At 47.0% G+C, this 22,446-nt stretch overlaps 1 protein-coding gene across 1 annotated transcript in view; it reads right to left on the bottom strand.

The window, feature by feature from the left end:
• Positions 1 to 22,446, bottom strand: part of Mrnip (MRN complex interacting protein) — a 24,583-nt gene extending 2,137 nt beyond the window's left edge. Inside the window, exons 1-6 of the mRNA XM_057775548.1 lie at positions 22,381 to 22,446; positions 20,239 to 20,298; positions 13,537 to 13,625; positions 2,848 to 2,917; positions 1,133 to 1,269; positions 360 to 444 (exon numbers count right to left, since the gene is read on the bottom strand). Coding sequence (XP_057631531.1) covers positions 360 to 444; positions 1,133 to 1,269; positions 2,848 to 2,917; positions 13,537 to 13,625; positions 20,239 to 20,298; positions 22,381 to 22,446 — 507 coding nt within the window. The remainder of the gene's footprint in view (positions 1 to 359; positions 445 to 1,132; positions 1,270 to 2,847; positions 2,918 to 13,536; positions 13,626 to 20,238; positions 20,299 to 22,380) is intronic.

Raw genomic sequence — 22,446 nt, 5'->3', positions numbered from 1 at the left:
TCGGGACTCAGTTTTAAGCAGAAAAGGCACTCATCTCATGCCACAAGTTGAACTTTTTAGTATATAAATCTCATAATTGTGAAGAAATATATTATCAAGGCTTGTATCTGCAGTCTCAGCTGCTCACAAGGGACAGGGAAGAGTATGACCTGGGTGGGTGCAGAAGTTTGAGGCCAGCCCAGGCAATGTGGCAAGGTCATGTCTCCAAGAACAAAATCAAACAAATACCACAGGGCTGGGGTGTAGCAGTAATGTTCATGCCTATCATACACGCTGTGGGCTAAAGTCCTAACTGCATGTGTGTTTGCATGTGTATGCAGATTTGCATGCAATCGTACATACACTCCATGGTCACTGACCTGGCATTCAAAGCTGTCCTCAACACTGTCCAAGTCCTGGACATGCAGGCTGCGTGGAGGCTTCCCTGTGTTCTGATTCCATTTCCTGGAAGGAAGGAAGGAAGGAAGGAAGGAAGGAAGGAAGGAAGGAGGGAGGGAGGGAGGGAGGGAGGGAGGGAGGGAGGGAGGGAGGGAGGGAGGGAGGTTGGACAGACTATCACTCATGAAGTTCTCTCATCTAATTGTCCTCACAGAGAGCAACTGAGATCTGGCCTGACATAGGGAGGAATCTTTTCAGCCTTCACAGGTTCCTACACCACCTCCAGGAACAGTCCGGCCAAGCCTCTTCTCTGGTTTGTAGTTGTTAGAATAGTCTTACTTGAAATTGTAATTTATGCCCTTTGAGAGTCATGCAGCATCCCAAGCCTAAGGAGGTTTCTATGGAAACCTACTGAGACACGTGGAGATCTGGAGAACCTCATATAAAGTGCTCCCCCGCCCCCGACCCACTGATTACTTTGGCCATGCTTCCACAGCTGGTTGAGCTCAGGGCTTCAGCCCCCTCATGACTGGAATTAAAGGCATCCAGGGAAGTGTAGCTAGGCTTCTGTTCCCTCTGCCAGGCAGCACGCAGTCTGAGGGTTACCTGCCATGGCTGTTGCCCACTTTGCCCACCCACTTATGTACAACATGGGAGTCCCACTTAGTGACTTCATAGGAGTTGCTCACCAGCCCCCTCCCCCCTCAGGAGTCAGTGTGGGCACGGTGACGACCGGATGAGACCCGTTTAGCACCTCTTCCTCGGTTGGGCTGGACTGCAGGGCAGACCTGGCCATTCAGTAAGAGCTGCTCTTTCTCTGTCCAGTTCCTGGTCCTCACAGTCCTTGTCCAGATACTTCAGCCAACGGGACTCCAGGGGCTCAGACAGTGCCTAAGTGTCAGAACAGAGAACAAGGCTCAGAGTTTGAGAGCAGCCCAAGTTTAAGGCACAAAGTTCTTGGGCCCCACGTTTTTCTCTCATCACCAGGAAGGACTTGTAGTAGAGACACTGTCAGTTGTAATGCTGTGGCCTTAATACAAGTTCTCATGCTGTAGTGACCAACAATAACACTATTTTCGTTGCTACTTCATACCTGATATGCAAGCCCAAAGGGGTCTAGACCCCAGGTTAAGAACTGCTCTAGAAGGATGTACATGCACACAGGCCCACTGGGGTACACTTGCTGCAAACATCCCCAGAGTCGATACTCCCCAGCCCAGGGGCTGTCATGATGAACAAAAGCATGACGAGGGAGTGCAGAGAGCAAATACCTAGGGCAGCAGCAGTAAGCCAATGTCACGACATTCTAGAATGTTCAAACATGAAAATCCGTGAAGACCATACAATACCAGATGAGTAAGTGCTGGTGCTTCAAGCCCAGGACCACACCAATGCCAGCCAAGTGGTCCACCCATGCTACATTCCCAACCCCAGCCCTAGGTAGTACATATAATGAGTGGCATGAAATAATCTTTGTAATGGGACCAAACAGGAAGTGCACACATGAACACACAAACACACGTTAGAAGGGCTGTATTATTTTGCTTACAAGCACATTCTTTGTTTAAAACAATTTGAAAACCAAATGGAGAAAGGAGGTGGCCAGTGTGAGCCACGAGCAGAGCAGGGTCATAGTCGCAGGTGGGTAGCAAGAGTTCACAGTCAGTGCTCCCTATGACCACAGCATCCAGGTTATAACAGGGTATCAACTAGGAACGCAGTCACTGCCCACCCAGTGCTGGCTGAGATCTATTTATAAGCCTTCCTTTGGCCTCCAAGGACAGAGAATACTGGATACCACTCCTTCTCTTGCGGAGTGCCCAGTCTGCAGCGAGGGAACATGAAGCTCTGGCATGTCCCACATCTTCACCCTAGCAGAGCTCTGCCTCGGGGACAGGGGAGGACGCCTTGGGCACGTGAGACAAACAAATGACTAATGAATATAACGTTAACACTTGGACTTTGGGGCTGAGCCTCTGCACAAGATCCCACACACCAGACTAAAGTGCAAAACGGAGTCACCTGTACTAAAAAGGTTCCCATCACTAAGTTGGAACTGAATTACTGGAGAGGAGGAGAGCGACAATGGCCCAGTGTCCCAAACAGGCTGGTATCTGTGGGCACAAAGGCAGCAACTCTGAGCTGATGCTCATCCCCCAAAGCAGGCAGAACTGAGCCCAGCAGTCACTCTCCTGTAATTCTGTCTCCCTGTCCACCCACCAGGGAAGTTACTTGGAATGTCAGTTTTCTTTTGGTTCAGACAGTTTCATCACTGTCTGGTCTATCCAGCATCTGCTCAGCTCACTGGAACACTTGTTCTGTTTTATGGGCTAAAGTACCACCTGATTCTACACCAGCAAATAAAGCCAACAGATCTTTAAACGCCTTCTAATTTTGTCCCTTGGCAATACTTGAGTGGAACCCTCACAAGCAGCCCGGAGCAGTGGGAGACAGATGCCATGATCTTACCTGCTGCCTGCCGTTCTCAGTCTGCTGAGGGCCTGCATTTTCCTCTTCCCTTGTAGCTTTGGCCACAGACCTTAGGGGAAGATGGCAAACATGACCCTGGGAAACCACCAGGAAGATGCAGGACAAGGAAGGTGAATCAAGTGGGCACAAGGACCTGGCAAGGCATCACAGGCAAACCCTGTTGTCCTCATGTGAGGCAGTCACTCCTCAGCAGTTCAGGTCTGGACAGTGCTTGGTTCCTGAGACTGAGAGGCTGCACAGCCAGACAAAACACCTAATACAGTGCTAGAGGTTAGACCAGCCATGTCTACCTACTTCAGACAGCGCCGGCATTCTCTCTAGTGAGCCCCAAATTCCACTGTAGCTGGGCACCCCAACTGGTCACCTCCCCAGCCTAAAGAAGCCAGTAATTCTTATGGGGCTATAAGGACAAAATGACACCGTATGCAGAAAATGCCTACTGTACTATAGGATGGACCCAAGAGTTTGGGCTGGCTAGATGGTTCAGAGGGTGTAGTGGTTTGAAAGAAAATGGCCCCCAAAGGCCCATAGGGAGTGGCACTTAATCAGATGGTGTGGCCTTGTTGAAGGAAGTGTGTCACAGGGGGTGGCTTTGAGGTTTCAGATGCTCAAGCCTGGCTGAGTGATACTCTCTCTCTTCCCGTCTCCCTCGGATCTGGATGTAGAACTCTCAGCGCCCTCTCCAGCACCATGTCTGCCTGTGTGCAGCCATGCTTCCTGCCATGAGGATAACAGACTAAACCCAGAGGCTGCAAGTCCGCCCCAATTAAATGTTTTCCTCTATGATTGTTGCCATGGGTTGGGTGGTGTTGGCACATGCATTTAATTCCAGCACTCAGGAGGCAAAGGCAAGCAGATCTCTGTGAGTTTGAGGCCAGCATTGTATACATAGAGAGTTCCAGGTGGCCAGGACTACACAAAGAGAGCCTGTCTTGAAAAACCCTGTCTCAAAAAAAAAAAAAAAAAAAAAAAAGTTGCCATGGTCATAGTGTCTTTTTGTTTTTGTATTGTTTTTTGTTTTGTTTTTTTGAGCTTTTTTTTGTTTTGTTTTTCTGTAGCTTTGGTGTCTGTCCTGGAACTAGCTCTTGTAGACCAGGCTGGCCTTGAACTCACAGAGATCTGCCTGCCTTTGCCTCCTGAGGGCTGGGATTAAAGGTGTGCGCCACCACCCCTGGCTGGCAGTTTGTTTTCTTTTTGTTTGTTTTGTTTTAAGGCAGGATCTCAATAAGTACCCCTGGCTGGCCTGGAACTCTGTTTAGACCTGGCTTGCCTGAAACCAACAGAGGTCCACCTTAGGCAAAATTTTAAAAGAAACGTCATATACACATAACTAAGTATAATAAAACCCCTCTACTTTTATCGGAAAGATGGTTCAATGATGAAGTTCACTGCTGCTCTTGCATAGGACTTGGGGTTCCCAGCACCCACATGGTGTCTCACAACCATCTATGACTCTGAGCTCCACGGGTACTAGGCATATACTTAATGTACATATATACAAGTGGGCAAAATAGTAATACAATACAAAATAAATCTGAAACAAAATTTAAAGCCCTTTACTTTTTTAACTTTTAAAATTAACTTATCGGGATATAATATTCATATTTAATAAACTTAGGTGAATTTTCATTGCCCTGTGGTCCCCCGCCCCCCGCAAGACAGGGTTTCTCTGTAGCTTTGAGCTTGTCCTGGAACTCGCTCTGTAGACGAGGCTGGCCTCGAACTCACAGAGATCCGCCTGCCTCTGCCTCCCAAGTGCTGGGATTAAAGGCGTGCGCCACCACCACCACCAGGCTGTCATGTACTATTTTTTTTTAAAATATTTATTTATTTATTATTATACAATATTCTGTCTGTGTGTATGACTGCAGGTCAGAAGAGGGCACCAGACCTCATTACAGATGGTTGTGAGCCACCATGTGGTTGCTGGGAATTGAACTCAGGACCTTTGGAAGAGCAGGCAATGCTCTTAACCTCTGAGCCATCTCTCCAGCCCCCTGTCATGTACTATTTAAACTCAGGGAGAAGCTGGCTCTGGAGGTTATGTGTGACTCAATGTCCTCTGAGGCTGGAGATGGCTCAGGAGGAGACCTGAGTTCAGTTCCTTCACCCTCACTGGATGGCACTGTCAGCACGGGTTCTAACATCAGCCCCCTCTCCAGACCAGACCTTCCTCCCTCCTCAGATGGCTTCTGCTGGATGTTTGTGTGACCCTGATTTAATGAAGTCCCCTTGTTATCAGCGGGACCTTGAGAACTGCCAGTTGCTCAGCTGTTTCTGTAAAAGCCTCTTATGAAAACTCTGGTGCAGATAAGACAGAAGTCCTTCTGGAAAAAGCCAAATGCCCCAAATACCCATACTCATCCAGACACCCAATACACCGTCCTTTCCCTTATGGGAACAGTCACTGATAGGTTGTCTTAATTCTGGCTAAAAAGAGTACAAGGCTGGTGAGCTGGCTCAGAGGGCCAGGCACCTGGTGCCAAACCTGACAGCCTGTGTTTGATCCCCAGGACCCACATGGTGGAAGGAGAGAAACAGCTCCTGCAAGTTGTTCCCTGACCTCCACGCATGTGTACTGTGGGTGTAAGCTAAAGAAAACCTTATTTCCTGTTTGATAGGTGGGCCGTGGTGTCACCATTCTTTAGTGGGACCCATGCACACAAAAATAAATGATAAAAAATATGTTCTTTTGTTTTTAAAGAAAAAGACAACCATTCTGGGAGAAAAAATGGGACCACTAAAAAATAAAGAGACAACAATAAAGTCTTGAGGACCACACAACAGCATCTTAAATCCCAAGGAAGGTGGGGAGGAGGGGAGAAGCAGGGAGGGGAGAAGAGAAGAATGTAGAGCTTAATAAATATCAATTAAAAAAATTAAAAAAAAAAAAGAAAAGAAAAAAATCCCAAGGAAGGCCTGATTCTCAGGGCTACAGGTTCACAGGTCCTTCATTACTAGGGAAAAGAAAATTCTGCAAAAAGACAAAGGTGCTTGGTCCAGCTTGATGTCACTTGACCCCCAGCAAAAGCACCATTTGCTCTCCCCGGTTCTTCAAGAGAACTTTGAGTCTACAGCTGTTGTCACAGGGTTAAGGTTTAAATCTTCTCTCTGGCTCTGTGTTCTGCCGCCTCCTGCCTTTTCCCCTGAGATCATGTCATTAACTGAAGGTCACTCAGTGTGGGACTTTTGTCGTCTTGGCTGGCCCTCGCTGGAATGCAACATTCTGTAATTCTTGGGCTTATGTGCAACCAAGAAAAAATGTTTATGAGTTGTTTTTTACATACCAAATGACAGTGAAGCTTGCCTAAGACTTACCCAAGTCAAGAATGATGTGCAAACAGATAACAATTTAAGATGTACAACAACTTAAGGTTAAAATCGCTGAGATCAAAATTTAGTACAGTGATATAAAACTACAACCTAGGCTAAAATCTAGGCTCTTTAAAATAATAAAAAAATTCTAATAATAATCTGCTTTTGGTAATGGCTAGGGAATAAATATTTTATGCCTTTCTTACATCTATTATTTATTTTGCTTGTGGAGAGGGGCATGCATATGGAGGTCAGATGACAGCTCCCAGAGTCTGTTCTCTGGTTCCACAGTGCGGTCCCAGGGATTGAACTCAGACAGTCAGGCTTGGTGGCAAAGTGCCTTTAATCTTATAAGCCCAGATTTTATGTTTTGTCAAAATAATTACATTTCTGTCCAAGTTTGGCAGGCTTTTAACTACTTAAAAATAAGTTAATAAAATCAAATTTTATTTATTTATTTTGTGGTTGAGACAGGGTTTATTTGTAGCTTTGGAGCCTGTCCTGAAACTAACTCTTGTAGACCTCAAACTCAAATCTACCTGCCTCTGCCTCCCGAGTGCTGGGATTAAAGGCATGTGCCACCACCGCCTGGTTATTTATTTGTTATTTTGCTTTTGAGACAGGGTTTCACTGTGTAGCCCTGGGTGTACTGGAAACACACTCTGTAGACTTCTGTAGGCTGGCCTTAACCCATAGAGATCCTGGATGCTAGGATTAATGTGTGCACCACCACCACCCAGCTCAAATTTTATTTTAAAACTTGTTTTTCTTTTCTCTAAGCTTTAACTAAATGTTACACAAGTTAAAGCCTTCTTCTTCAAGATCAACAACACTGTCCTGGGTGTTCAACAACCAAAGCTTGGAGGCCTGAGCCAGGGACGAAACAGTCACAAAGGACAGGCTCTGTTGGCGGCTCCCTCTCTAAGGCCAGCCAGGACCCCAGGCATGTCAGGACCACCCCCTTAAGGCAGCCCTACACGGCCAGAAAGTCACTTGTCCTCTTAATCACAGAAGTCATGGAGACGCCTGAGGTGTGACTCTAACCGGTATGTATTCGTTAAGGAGGAGAGCCAAGGGACAGCAAAATGTACCTTTGTGCTTGAGGGAAAGCCACGTGCCAACAAGACCCTCCAGCTTCCCAACAGATAACATGGAAAGGGGAGACATGAAAACGGACACAGGGCTCCTTGAGTCCCTAAGGAGATCTGACTTTCAGTTTTTTGTCTTTGTTTTAAATAGCTAGGAGTGGTAGAGCTTGCTTCTAATTCCAGAACTCGGGAGGCAGAAACAGGTGGGTCTGTGAGTTCAGGCCAGCCCGGGCTACATAGTGAGTTCCAGGGCAGCCAGGTTATGCAGTTCAGACCCTGTCTCAAAAAATATTTTAAAAGATAATAATAAATAAAGGGCTAAGTTTTGGCACCTACCTAGTTTTAAAAGTCAAAAGGGAGGGCTGGAGAGATGGCTCAGTGGTTAAGAGCATTGCCTGCTCTTCCAGAGGTCCTGAGTTCAATTCCCAGCAACCACATGGTGGCTCACAACCATCTGTAAATGAGGTCTGGTGCCCTCTTCCTGACTGTAGGCATCCACAGACTGAATATTGTATACATAATAAATAAATAAATATTTTTAAAAAAGCCAAAAGGGAAAGTAAATAAAAACAAAAAGTAAATAAAAATAAAAGTAAATAAAACAACCAGCAATGTTATAAAGTGAAATTCTGCCATCTCCTGACCAGAGCTCGCAGCCTGACTGGGTCAGCCAGGAGACCTGATGCTTCTACAGACCTACAGAACACTGGGAGACAATTTAGCCCAATTAAAAGGGACCCCAAAGGTCAACTCTGGTAAGTAAGCCATGATTCAGAGATCCTGATTTTGGAATTACCCAAATGGGAGGTGGATTTTTTTTTTTTTTTTTTTTGGTTTTTCGAGACAGGGTTTCTCTGTGGCTTTGGAGCCTGTCCTGGAACTAGCTCTGTAGACTAGGCTGGTCTCGAACTCACAGAGATCCGCCTGCCTCTGCCTCCCGAGTGCTGGGATTAAAGGCGTGCGCCACCATCGCCCGGCTTAAAGATTTTATTTGTACTTTTAATGATGTGTTTGGGGAAGGGTTCGTGTATGCGAAAGCTGGTGCCCGTGGATACCTGGACCCCCTGGAGCTAGAGTTACGCTAAGTGGTCGTGAGCCACCTGACATGGGTGCTGGGGCTGGAACTCAGGTCCTCTGAAGGGGAGCACTAGTTCCCAACTGCAGAGCCATCTTCCAGCCTCCTAGAAGATGTCTGCACGGTGCTTTTTTCACCCTTCCTGTGCCCCACAAGGCAGATCCTCTGTTGACGGCGTAAGTCCTTTCAGGATGTTCTATCTGCCCGTCAGGATAAATGCCTCTGGATAAATAACCACCTTTCTGTTTCTTCTATCATTGTAAAAACCATCAAAATCAAAACCAATCAATCAAACAAGTCTATCTGCAGCTGTTTCCTATCTTGAGTCTTGCCATCCTAGGGACCTACAGGAAAATAAAATAAAACCCGAATTCTCTGCTGCCCTAGTACCAGTAGGCTCTTGTCTTCCTGATCTCTCCTAATGCCAGGCTTTGTTCTTTCTTCTCCACTGCCAGTTTCCCACGGTTCAAATAAACATGGCCATGGTTGGTCCTTCTTACCCTTCTAGTAAGATTTCTTTGTAAAATTTAAAAAAAAAGTGAGCATGTTAGGGGTGGCACACTCGGAACCAGCAGATGACTTCATGGAGTTGGTTCTCTTTTCCCTCACACAGCTCCAGGTGTGGCACAGCAGTCACCTGGCTCACAAAGCGAGCACCTCACCTCCGGAACCACCTTGTCCGCCCTTTCACGGACGTCTTATTCCGCTCTGTGTTTTCCTGACTCCTTCAATTCCGAGTCACATTTGCTTTTCCTGAGGTTCATCAGCTCCTGGGCTAGGACATCCGGGTAACTTGACTGGCTGCACTTGGTCTGTCTATTTTGGCCCCACTGTCTTTTTAAATTTGTCATTTTGCTTTGTGGTTTGAACCTTATTTCAACCTTCTAGAATTTTTTTGGCCATCAAACTCCAGATGGTATTGTCTCAGGAACATTAACAATTGCTCTATCATCAGTGATGCATGTCTCCTGCCACAAACGACCTCAGGTCTCAAATGATGTCACAGTCTAGCCTTGCAACAGCTACTCCCCTCTGCAAATGCCTTTCAAAAGTCTACATCATAAGATCTTGGGACCCTTTGATGGATCAGCAAAGCTAAGGAGCACCTCCGGTCCACTCAGCTCTCAAGGTTCAGAAGCCTGTCCTTCACTACCTTGCTCATCTGTCAGGAAGGAAATGTAAACACAAAAGGCCAAAAGTAAAAGCAAAATTCTCACTTTTAATAATGCACTCAGGATCATTTGAAGCTTGATCCCTAGTGATTCACCATATCTTACAGGAATGCCCGGAGCCTAACCTCTTCCACTGTAAAATTTACTACTGGGTAAGGCAGAAGACACCTGCCCGTCCACCTGCATAGAGCTCACATGTAACTGCCCCTCACAGACCTCTCTGCCCCTCAGTCCCAGGAGCCCTCCTCAGGAACTTGTCCTCTACTTCAGCGCTTTGCAGTAAATTCTCTCTCTCTGTTTGTTTTTCCCTTTTGTAAATTCTTTCACCACCTACACCACCAAACTTCCAAATGCAGTCTCGCACAGAAAGAAACACAGAGAACATTATGGGGACAAGAAAAATAGAGCTCCTCACCCAAATCTGCCTGAAGTTTTTCAAGAGCTGAGAATTTTGAGATAACTAACAAAATTCACTACATTCTGTCTGCATAAAGACAATATTCATTTTTATAGAGATATTTCAAACAAGAACTTTGAAGGATGTGGTGGCCCACATCTTTAATCCCAGCACTCTGGAGCAAAGGAAGATGAACTATGTGAGTTTGGGACAGCTGGGAGCCACTGTGTGAGTGCTGGGAATTAAACCCAGGTCCTTTAATCCCAGCACATGGGAGGCAGAGGCAGGCAGATCTCTGTGAGTTCGAGGCCAGCCTAGTCTATAAGAGCTAGTTCCAGGACAGGCTACAGAGAAACCCTGTCTTGAAAAACCAAACCAAACCAAAAACCTAGGTCCTCTGGAAGAGAGCCAGCACTCCCAACTGCTAGAGCTTTTTTCCATCACTAAAACTTTTTCTTTTTCTCCCCAGACAGGGTTTCACTGTACAGCCCTGGCTGTCCTAGTCCTTGAAGGAAACCTGCCTTTACCTCCTAAGTGCTGGGATTGGAAGGCGTTCACCACCAGGCCTGGCAAAAAAAATTTTGTTTTTTTGTTTTTTTGAGATAGGGTTTCTCTATAACTTTGAAGCCTGTTGGAACTAGCTCTTTTTTTTTTTTTTTTTTGGTTTTTCAAGACAGGGTTTCTCTGTGGTTTTGGAGCCTGTCCTGGAACTAGCTCTTGTAGACCAGGCTGGTCTCGAACTCACAGAGATCCGCCTGCCTCTGCCTCCCTAGTGCTGGGATTAAAGGCGTGCGCCACCACCACCCGGCTGGAACTAGCTCTTGTAGACCAGGCTGGCCTCGAACTCAAAGAGATCTGTCTGCTTTTGCCTCCTGAGTACTAGGATTAAAGGCATGCACCACCACCACCCAACTCAAAATTTTTGTTTGTCTGATTTGTCCTGAGACTCTGTGGTAAGGTCAAGAATCCCAGTTTCTTCAGGAGTTGTAGTGCACACTTTTAATCCCAGCACTTGGGAGGCAGAGGCAGCTGGATCTCTGAGTTTGAGGCCAACCTGGTCTACACAGTGAGTTCCAGGGCAGCCAGGGCTCTGTAAACAGACCCTGTCTCAATGGCGCACGCCTTTAATCCCAGCACTTGGGAGGCAGAGGCAGGCGGATCTCTGTGAGTTCGAGACCAGCCTGGTCTACAAGAGCTAGTTCCAGGACAGGCTCCAAAACCACAGAGAAACCCTGTCTCGAAAAACCAAAAAAAAAAAAAAAAGAAAAGAAATATAAAATAAGCAAAAAAGAATCCTAGTCTCATCTGAAGCTCTGAAAGAACTCAGGGTTGTAGCCAGCAGAGCTGTGTCTCCTGCTTCTAGGACCACCGCCATTTCCATCCAGACAATCGAGAGCGTTATTTTCCTTTCCCAAGGTGGGCACAGCAACTCTAATGTTGGCCTGCCTTTCTGTCTTAGAACTATCCATAAATTCTTTTTCCTACCCTTGTCTATGAGAAGGGTGCCACAGCCTCTTCATTCTAGAAGGGTCATGTCCCCATGCTCTGGAGGGAAGAGTGCTGCACAGAGCCAAGAATGCTGAGCTCACAGGCCATGCTAGACTGCCTGCCAGCTCATCAGCAACTCTGTCTATCTACATAAAGACCCAAAGGGCAGGACCCAGAGTTCCTGAGAGGCCCAAAGAGAGGCAATGAGAACTCATGCATGTGCCAGGAAGGTGGTACATCCTAACCCCAAGGGAAGAAAGGCTCCAGTGCCTTGTGAGCGTTCCAGAACTCATCCATATACCTGTCCATCTGGGTGATTTCTTCATCTTGAGATAGGGTCTCATGTAGTTCAGGCTGGGCTCAGCCTCACTACGTTGTCAAAGATAACCTTGAATTTATGATCCTCTGGCCTCCATTCCATTAGTTAGTGCTAGGATTACAGGGACACACACCGTACCCAGCCTTCACTTGACTATTTCTAAATCTCTCAGATTATCAGCTCTGCCCTCCCTGCCTTTTGTTTGTTTTTGGTTGAACACAATAAGCGTGTAATACTCTCTCTCTCTCTCTCTCTCTCTCTCTCTCTCTCTCACACACACACACACACACACACACAGTTGTTTTTCTTTTCTTTTCTTTTTTTTTTATACACAGTTGTTTTTCAAGACAGGGTTTCTTTGTGTAATAGGTCTGACTGTCCTAGAACTCACTTTGTAGACCAGTTAGCTGGTCTCTAACTCACAGGGATCCACCTGCCTCTGCCTCCCAAGTGCTGGAATTAAAGGCGTGCGCCACCACTGCCCAGCATAACACATATTCTTAAGAGTGTGTGGGTCTGATTTCTCTGGCCGCTGCTCATGCTCACAAGCTTCCTTGGGCACACTTACCAATTTTAAAGTCTGCATAGCCAGTCCTTGATCTTTTTTGTCTGTGGGAGTTCTCAAAGACCCAGGCTGAAGATAAGCTCTCCAGAGAAAAGCTGCACTGACCTCCACTGCCTGAGATAATGGGAAAATAAACTCTAGGCATGAGGCTTTTCAGGGTGAGAGGAAAGGGTGAAGCCTGAGGGAAGGCTTCCCTGTGTGTCAAAGTCTTGGGGATGGATTTCTTTGGCCACTGCCAAGGTCAGCACAGGCAAGCACCCTGTTTCACAGCAGGTGTCCTTGTAGCTCACTTGTCTAATAGGGCTAAGTCTCTGGGGACTCAGCTGTTTATGGAGATCCTCAGAGCCAGGTATGGTGGCACACCTCTGTCATCTCAGTGTCTGGAGGCAGAGGAAGAAGGAGCTAGAGTTTGAGGCCAGTCTCAATAAAGTAAGGAAAGGTGTTGCACCTGCACAGAGGACCACATGGTGAGACTCCATCTTGAAATACAAGCAGGACAGTCCCCTGCTGAATCCCACAGTTCAGCCTTCTGTTCTGTTCAGTGTTTCTCGTGCCCCTCAGATATCCATATGTCAACTCAGATTACAGCTCCAGCCCCTCTGCAGTTCAGGTGCTTCTGTGGACTTTGACCTTCACTTCATTTTTGACCTCTGAAGGCTCCCTATTTTCTTGCTAGCTAGGCTTGCATTTAAACTATTACAGCCAAAGGCTGGTGAGATGGCTCGGCAGGTAAAGGCACTACCACGAGCAGGGTGACCTGAGTGAGTGACCCTTAGAACTCTCAGGGAGGCAGAAAGAACCAGCGTCACAAAGCTGTCCTCTAGCTTGCACATCCATACAGATACAATAATAATAAACAAAAATTCAAAATTTCTAGCCAGTAAAAAATTTGGTTGTTGGTGGTGGTGCATGCCTTTAATCCCAGCACTCGAGAGGTAGAGGCAGGAGAATCTTGGACTTCAAGACAAGGTTTTTCTGTGTAGTCCTGACTGTCCTGGAACTCACTTTGTAGACCAGGCTGGCCTGGCCTTGAACTCACAGAAATCTGCCTGCCTCTGCCACCTGAGTGCTGGGATTAAAGGGACTACCACCTGGATTCTTAGTTATTTTCATAGAGAGGACTGCTCAGGGTGTGTAACCAACTGTGCAGTGGCACACGGACTTGTAAGGGATTTATCCATGGTAAACGCCCACCCTCTCATCAGGATGGAAACAAGATAAAGTCACCACTCCTTTCAGAACACTGTACCTGAGTGGCAGCTCTGACACCTGTCCCTGCAGCAGATTTAGCTTTTGGACATGGCGTCGACAGTCAGCACCAGAGCCTTCACCATAAGCCTGAGAGGAAAAAACACCAATACACATTTAAAAAGTGTTAGGAGAATGGTGAGAAACATTTAAGATAATACCTGTAAAGCTTGAGGCAGTGTTAAGAATACAAAGGTTATGCCAGGCGGTGGTGGCGCACGCCTTTAATCCCAGCACTCGGGAGGCAGAGGCAGGTGGACCTCAGTGAGTTTGAGGCCAGCCTGGTCTACAAAGCAAGTTCCAGGACAGTCAGGACTATACAGAAAAACCCTGTCTTGGAAAAACAAAAACAACAACAACAACAAAAGAATACGAAGGTCAGCCAGGCAGTAGTGGATCATGCCTTTAATCCCAACACTCGGGTGGCAGAGGCCAGCCTGGTCTACAGAACTAGTTCCAGGACAGCCAAAGCTGTTACACAGTGAAACCCTGTCTCTAAAAAGTGTGCACACACTCTCAAAGAATGCACAGGATTGACCACTCTTTCTGGAGAGTTTTTTTCTTTTGTTTTTCAAAACAGGTTTCTCTGTGTATCCCTGGCTGTCTTGTAACTCACTATGCAGCCTGAAGAGGCCTAACAACATTAGTGCAGCCATGACAGGCTGCAGACTGACAATACTGGGACTAGGCCTTGTCCTTACAATAACCAGGAAAAACCACAGCCTGTACCCTGTGGAGAACCAATCAGAATTGAGACAAGTACTAGATGCTTCAGAACATTAAGAAAAGCTTACCTAACCTGTATATAGGTTGCCAATTTCCTTGCATTGATGCCAGTACCAATCCCTGTTTGACAAGACTTCTGTTGTCCCACTCTTGCCCAATCAGGAGTTCAACCCCCATCTGAATCCGGAATTCCCCTACTCCCACATCCTCTGCCAGCTGAGCTCAATGCTCTCCTGATTCAGCAGCTGTGACGGACGGATGGAGAGCCCGAGCTCGAGTTTGCAATAAAGGCTCTTTGCTTTTGCATGTGAACCCCAGCTCCTGATGGTCTCTGGTGGGCGGGTGAGATTCATGATGCAGGCATTACATAGACCAAGCTGGCCTTGAACTCAAGAGATTCACCTGTCTCTGCCTCCTGGGTGCCAGAATTAAAGGCGTGTGCCACCACCACCAGGCTCTGGAGTGGTTTAAAAGCAAACAATCTCTACTTACCAAAGCCAAACTCAGCCTGTATTGGGGATTCAAGTAGCTGCAGTTGGAAAAACCTCAGGAGAAGTCTGTCTATGCTGAACATATATAGGCCTTTTTCCTGTCATTCTCCCGAAACAGTGTAGCCTAGCACCATATACAGCATGTACACTATAAAAGCTATTACAATTCACCTAGAGGTGATTTAAAGTACACTGGAGGAGCTGGGAGTGGTGGCACACACTTTAAACCCAGCATTTGGGAAGGAGAAGCAGTTGCATCTCTGTGAGTTCTAAGACAGCCAAAGCTATGTAGTGACCCTGTGTTCCCCCAAGTCCATAAAAGCAAAACAAGTACAAGGGAGGTAGTGGCATGAGCCTTTATGTCCCAGTTACTTGGGAAACTGAGGCAGAAGCATCACTTGAACACAGGAGTACAAGATCGCCTGGGCACTGTAATAATCCCATTCTTCACCCCTCAAGAAAGCATGCTGCAGGATATGTAGAGGTTACATGTCACTCTATAGAAGCATCTCCATGGATACTGGGGAGTGGCTGTGATTTGAGTGTTGAACTCTGAACTCGTGGTTTACAGGTGAAGCCCAACAGGACAAGGGATCATGTCTGTGAGCAGAAGAGGTATGTGCTAAGTGCCCACTGGTCCCTGCCACCATATCTGCAGATGGAGTTATCAATGCATGCTGACCACAGAATTCCAGTGATTCTTGGTGTGTGGGAGTTGACTGGGACCAAGTGCACTCTGTATATGATGTTCATACTGCAAGGTGGGTGGCGCTGTAGCCCAGGGAAGCCAGGCCTTACCATGCAGAAGGTAGAGGCAGGAGAATGGCTGCAGGCCTCGGGGTAGCCCGGATGAGGGGAGCCTGGACTACATAGCAAGACTGTCTCAAACAAAACCAAACTAAAAAACCCAAATAGCTGAGTTTAATGTGTTCCGCCTGTCCACTGTCCAGGCACAGATGAGCTGGGAAAGATGAATTGTGTAATTCTGATGATGTGCACTAAGCGTTCTTATTTGTGTTTCAAACCGGCACTCTACAATGTTAAGGGTCAACAGAAAAATTCATGCTAGTGATTTGAATTGTTGCCTTGGGAAGAAAGGACATTAAACTTAAAGAGAAGGCTTGAGGCTGAATGCCTAGTTCAGAGGTGAAACATGTGTGCAGCATGTGCAAACCCTGGTTTCATATTCCAGCAATCTCTTCCCCCGGGGAAATAAAAACCATAAAAGTTTCTGCCTGTAGCAGTTCTTACCCAGCCATCTGAATCAGAGACTACACACTTTCAGACTACACCGCCCCTCAGAATAGAGGAACGAACGTAGGCTGCCTGGGGCTCTTAGCAGAGCAGCACACAACTCAGCACCTTTTCTTTGTTTCTTCTTTTGAAAAACAGACTCAAGTATTCTAGGCTGGCTCTGACCTCCTTCCAGCTGAGGGTGACCTTGAATTCCTGAGCTTTTCTTTCCTTTTTTTTCCCCCCTCGGGGTAGCTTTGCAGCCTCTCCTGGAACTCATCTGTAGACCACCTGGCCTCGAACTCACAGAATGCGGCCTCCCGACTGCAGGGATTAAAGACGGTGGACTGGCTGACCTTGAATTCTCAACCTTCTCGTTTCCTCTGAGTGTTGGGGTGCAGCTGTGCCCACCGTGCCCTGTTTAACACAATGTTTTCAGGGGATCCCTTTGTTTGCAATGCTGGGAAGAGACCTGATGACAGAAACAGATGGTGAGTTAGGAAGCTACTGCCAACAGCAGGGCAAGAAAGAGGCCAGCTCAGGCGCTGTGGTTAGCTGAGGCCACTCGGGACCTCATTTGAAGGCAAGGCTGACAAAACCTGTTGATGAAGAGTATAAAAGAAAAACAGGGGCCAAGGATGATGGCAAGGCTTTTAGTCCAAACAAGAAAGAGAAACCTGACACTGAAGAGTTGGGAATGAGGGGCTGGAGAGATGGCTCAGTGGTTAAGAGCACCAACTGCTCTACCAGAGGTCATGAGTTCAATTCCCAGCAACCACATGGTGGCTCACAACCATCTATAATGAGATCTGGTGCCCTCATCTGGCGTTTGGGCATACATGGAGGCAGAATGTTGTATACACAATAAAAAAAATATTTATTTATTATGTATACAATATTCTGTCCTCGTGCATGCCTGAAGAGGGCCCCAGACCTTATCACAGATGGTTGTGAGCCACCATGTGGTTGCTGGGAATTGAACTCAGGACCTCTGGAAGAGCAGGTAATGCTCTTAACTGCTGAGCTATCTCTCCAGCCCCTAAATAAATAAATCTTAAAAAAAAGAAAAAAGAAAAAAAAAAGAATTGGGGATGATAGTGGAGACAGCAGGTTCAGGAGGGCAGAGTTCCCATTTTTCAAATTTGAGGTGCTAGGGAGTGAATCCAAGCTCAGGAGGTGAGTGGGGCAGTGCTCAGGAGCTTGGGGATAGGCCTGGAAGCTTCAGGGTATCTCGACTCCCCACTGAGCTGGATCTTAGCCCCTAGTCAGCAATCTCTCCCCAAGGGAGTACAGCCAGAGCCCAGGCGGAAAGCTTGTAGTCCAGTGTACTTCAGTGTTGAGAAGTTGGGGAGATGGGGAAACCAGAAGGCAGACTGAAACCACAGCCAGGAAGCCAGCAGCAGACAAACTGCAAGGCCAAGAGGAAATGTTTTAAGGAGGTGGAAGCTACAACCCACGACAAATGCTGCTAATAAGTTGTCACGTGAGGACTGTGAACTAACCTATGTTTAGCAACATGGAGGTCACTGACTGTCCACAGCAGTCGTGGTCTAGCAGGAAGTGTTGTTCTGTCTGCAGCGTGTTCAAGTGAGGATCGGTAGAGAGCTGGCTGCAGGGGTAGGCAGGGTTAAAAACCGCTGATAACCTGCATCTGGGGTTAAGAGCTCGCCTGTATATCGAGGTGCATCCTCTATGGAGACACAAAACCAGGCTCATTCTCTAGTCTGTCTCTGGTGTGTGAGGACAACAGTAGCTCTTTCTACTGCAATGTCAGCTACTTTGGAGCCTGGTCCTAGAAGTCTCCTGGGAGTTCTTCAATGCCCTTGCCCCTTTGGCTGGAGGCAGCTGCAGGTAGCCTTAAGGGAATAACAGAACCTTATGCTAAGTCGTTTGGCGACCCTAAGCAAGCACCAGTGCACCTGCACTGCAGGTAAAGCCCGCCTTCTCGGAGAACTTAAGCCCCTGTCTCGGGAGTTCAGTCTTAGCTGACCGGCCCAGAAATGGGATCGTGTAAATCATCTTGCTTCTCCCAGGACTCCATGATTGGACTGACTAGCCTTGGAGGCTGAGGGTGTGTGGTTGTGTGGATCCTCTGAAGGGTATGATCCTATGTGCTGAAGGGAACAAACAGGAAAGGCCTAAAGAAACCCCAAAAGATGGGGAGAGGCAGGGAACAGGATGATGCCAGGCCCCCCCCCCCCACTTTTTATTAAATAACAGTGAGCATCAACAGATGGTCTTGAACTCACAATTCTGCTTTAGTAGATTTTCAGGGCAAAATTCTTCTATTTTTCTTGACACCTATCATTGTTAGCACATTCCTTTTGTTTGTTTGGTGCTTCAAGACAGGGATTCTCTGTGTAGCCCTGGAACTCACTCAGTAGACCAGGCTAGCCTCAAACTCAAGAGGTCCACCTGCCTCTACTTCCCAAGTGCTGGGGTTAGAGGCCACCCAGCTTTTCTTCCCTTTTATTAAGACAAAGTCTCATGTAGCCCGGAACATTCTATGTAGTTGGGGATGATCTTGAACTTTTTTTTTTCTAAAATTAAATTTATTCATTGTTGTGGAACATTATTTTAACTATGTAAAGGTGTGTTACATTTGTTTCTCCTCCACTTGTTTAACTATGTGAAGATGTTTGTTGTTCTACCTTTCCTGCCTAAGGTGCCTGACTGGTCTAATAAAGACTGAAAGGTCAATAGCTAGGCAGTGGAGGGATAGGTGGGGCTGGTGGGCAGACAGGATAAATAGGAGGATAAATCTATGCTTGAGAAAGAACAAGAGAAGAGAACAAGGGAGAAGAGATGCGTGGGACCAATCATCTGACGCGGAGTAGGAAGTGCAGAATAAAAGAAAGGTAAAAAGTCCCAAGGCAAAACACAGATGAAGAGAAACAAGTTAATTTAAGTTATAAGAGCTAGTGGGACAAGCATAAAGTCAAGCATTCGTAACTAATAAGTCTCCATGTCATGATTAGGGAGCAGGATGGTGTCTCAAAAGAAACCTGTCGCAATTCATCTTATTTATGTGTCAGTGTTTTGCCTGCATTTGTATCTATGCACCACTTGCCTGTCTAGTGCTCTTGGAGGTCAGAAGGCACTGGATCTTCTGGGACTGCAGTTATGGATGGTTGTGATCCACCATGTGGGTGCTGGGAATCAAGCCCAGGTTCTAAGAGCAGCGAGTGCTCTCAACTGCAGAGCCACCTCTCCAGCCCCCTGATTCTGAACTCTTGACCCTCCTGTCTTTATCTTTCAAGTGCTGAGATTACAAGTGTGCACACCACCACATCCACTTTTACAAGGCCTCATGCGTGCTAGACTAGCACTCTGACCAAGTGATTTACACCCTCAGCGCTCAAAGTGTTTCTGCCTGTCATCTCACCGAAATGAGCCCCCTGGAAAGATAACCGTTTAAACAGCAGTGCACGATTAGGACTTTGTCCTAAGGAAACAGTACATAGTTGGTCAAGGGAACAAAGAGGCAGTTCACTGCAGTTTCAGGGGTACAGCTTGGTGGCAGGGTGCTTCTCTGACATGCACAAGGCCCAGGGTTCAACCCCAGAACTGAAGAACAAGTAAATGGAAATCTTCACTGCAGAGTTGTCAGTATCAAAGAAAATGACAAAGGGCTCGTCATTGCGGGACTGGCTGTCTATCTACTCACCCAATAGAGGCTTATGTTGAGCACTTGTGGACAGAACAGTGCACTGGGCATTGAGAGCCCATCAGTAAATCAACAAACCAAGCTTTTGCTCCCACGGACTGTCAGTGTGGGCTGGACAACACCCACATGCACACTTAGGCCCAACAATGAGCTGCCCAATATGCGTCCTGGGAAACAAACTTTAGTCCTCTCCAAGAGCAGCAAGCATTCTTGACCGCTGACAAATCTCTCCAGGTACTCCTGTTCCATTACGTGCCCTTTGTGTTTTCAAGATGTTCATCTAGATTTAAATTATGAATGTACGTGTGTGTGTGCACATGTGAATTATTTATTTCTCCTTCTACACAAGCATATCTGTGAGCGCAACACTGGCAACGTTCCTACCTCCTATTGTCTCCCTGGCCTGGCACTCAGAAGGTACTCAAGGGACACTTGCTGAACAACCAAGTGAAGGACAGAGGCTATCTAGACACTGCTCTACCCCTGTAGTTCCAGGAAGAAGGAGCCCGGGGTGCAGCCGCTCTCTGGGCTGAACTGTGAGAAAAAGGGATGCTGGCTGTGCAGCGCGAGGCTGGTCAGAACTCACCCGCACAAAGGACTGCTTCTCTCCACAAGCCTTGCATGTCCATTTGAGACTCTTTTTCACCTACGAGGAAATTTATAAATTAGAGCTCACACAACTGCATACAACTAGATGGAACTGAATCAGAAATAACTTAGCTGTACCAGAAGCCCCGAAGGTAGTATTTTAGGTGAGGGGTGGGGATGTACTATTTAATAGGTGGGTGCTGGGGAAATTGGTCATTTGTATGAAGCAAACCCAGTTAGATTTTAGATTTTTGCCACTTTAGGGTCCAAAAAAGAAGGAAGGGAGGGGAGAAAGAGAGAGGGGAGAGAGAGAGAGCGAGAGAGAGAAACAGAGGGGCTAGAGGGATATTTCACTGGGCAAAGAGTACTTGTTGAGCAAGCATGAGGACCTAAGGTCAGATCTCAGCACCCATGTGAAAAACTGGATTTAGCCACATGAGCCTGTATTCCCAGGACTGTCGAGGGCGGAAACAGGATCAGTGGGGATTGCCAGCTGCCGGCCTAGCTCCAGGTTCAGTGAGAGACCCCGTATCAGAGAAATGAGGAGGAATGACAGAACTAATGTTTGCTTCTGGCCTTCACATGTGCACCTGCACACAAATATGCATCACACACACACACACACACACATTCTCTCTCCCGTGCTCAGGGCTCTGGAATTAATCTCCAACAAGGAAAAAAAAATTCCATAACAGGGCTAGAGATATGGCTCAGTGGTTAAGAGAACTGGCTACTCTTCCGAAAGGATCCAAGTTCAGTTCCCAGTACCCATGTGGCAGCTCACACCTGTCTGTAACTCCAACTCCAGGAGATCTAACATCCTCTTCTGGCTTCTGTGGGTACCAGGTTGCACGTGGTGCAGACATACATACATGTAGGCAAACATTCATACACATAAAATAAAAATCCTTCTTTGTTTGGTTTTTCAAGACAGGGTTTCTCTGTGTACCCCTGGCCGTCCTGGAACTTGTTTTGTAGACTAGGCTGGCCTTGAATTGAGATCCCTGCCCCTGCCTCCCGGGTGCTGGGATTATCGCCAGGCAATAAATCTTTTTTTTTTTAAGTAAAAATACCAAAGTTGCTTGGTGAAATATTAAGAAATGTTATGCTTAACAATACAGAGATCTGAGCTGACTCATAAGGCTGCTGTGACTGGCATGGCATGGAGTCATAGATGTGTAATTTAAGTACCTGGGAGGCTGAGGCAGGAGGATTAGGAATTGGGGGTCAATCTAAGGTAAATACTGAAATTATGCCTTTAAAACACCTTCATAACCAAACCAATCCCTCCCCAACAACAAAACCACTATCAGCAAGACTATGATTGGGACTGGAGATATAGCCTAGGGGTAGAGAACTTGCCTAGGAAGGTCAAGCAAGGCAGCTTGAGCTACAAAACAAAACGTTTCAAACAAACACCAACCACTGTTGTGTTTAACTAGGTATCAGTGGTGCAGGCTCCAATGAGCAGAGGGGTGACTATTCCCCCACAGATGAAGCTGCAGACAGAGGCACCAAGCTACACCCAGACACACCCATGTCAAATGGGTATCCAAATTTCTTATATAGTATCCAGGTTTGTTTTGAGATAGGATCTCTAGAATTCCTAGTTGGCCTCAAACTCGCTAAAGCCTCCTACCCCCGGGGCGTGCACTGGCACACCTACAGTAAGGGGATCTTGGGCAGTGTGAATGCTAGACAAGCACCCCACCTGTTCCTTAGAGTTTCAACTGTCCACTCACTGTAATTAAACCGGGTAGAGCCATGAGTGTGAGAGGCTAGGTTCTACATAAAGGAAGTTCCTCCTCAACCCGGGTTCGTGACTGACCACTGCTAGGATCCACTAGAAGCCGCCTCAGCAGAAACCATTACTGTGGTTTCTACAACGACCACGCAAAAATAAAAACGATACACAAGGGGCTGGGCGATAGCGCGCCCACAGTCCAGTGTAGAACCCTTAGCAACAACAAGAAAAAAAAACAGAAACAAAATGGCCAGAGACATGTTGTAAAATGACGGCGAAGAAGCACAGCCCTCAGCCTCTCCTCACTGTCACTTCCCAAGGCCATACGAAACGCAGCCCGCCACATCTCGCCCACCATCCTGCGAAGAAAAAGGGGGAGGCAGGCGCCCACCCCACCTGATGCGCCTGAAAGAGGTGGCAGCTGCAGCACCGCAAAACCCGAGACTGCTGACCGGGCGCCAT

Source organism: Chionomys nivalis, chromosome 7 (genome assembly GCF_950005125.1).
Source record: "Chionomys nivalis chromosome 7, mChiNiv1.1, whole genome shotgun sequence".
In the NCBI taxonomy this organism is placed as follows: Eukaryota; Metazoa; Chordata; class Mammalia; order Rodentia; family Cricetidae; genus Chionomys; species Chionomys nivalis.
Note: the sequence above shows the minus strand (reverse complement) of the source record. Positions and strands in the feature narration are given on the sequence as shown.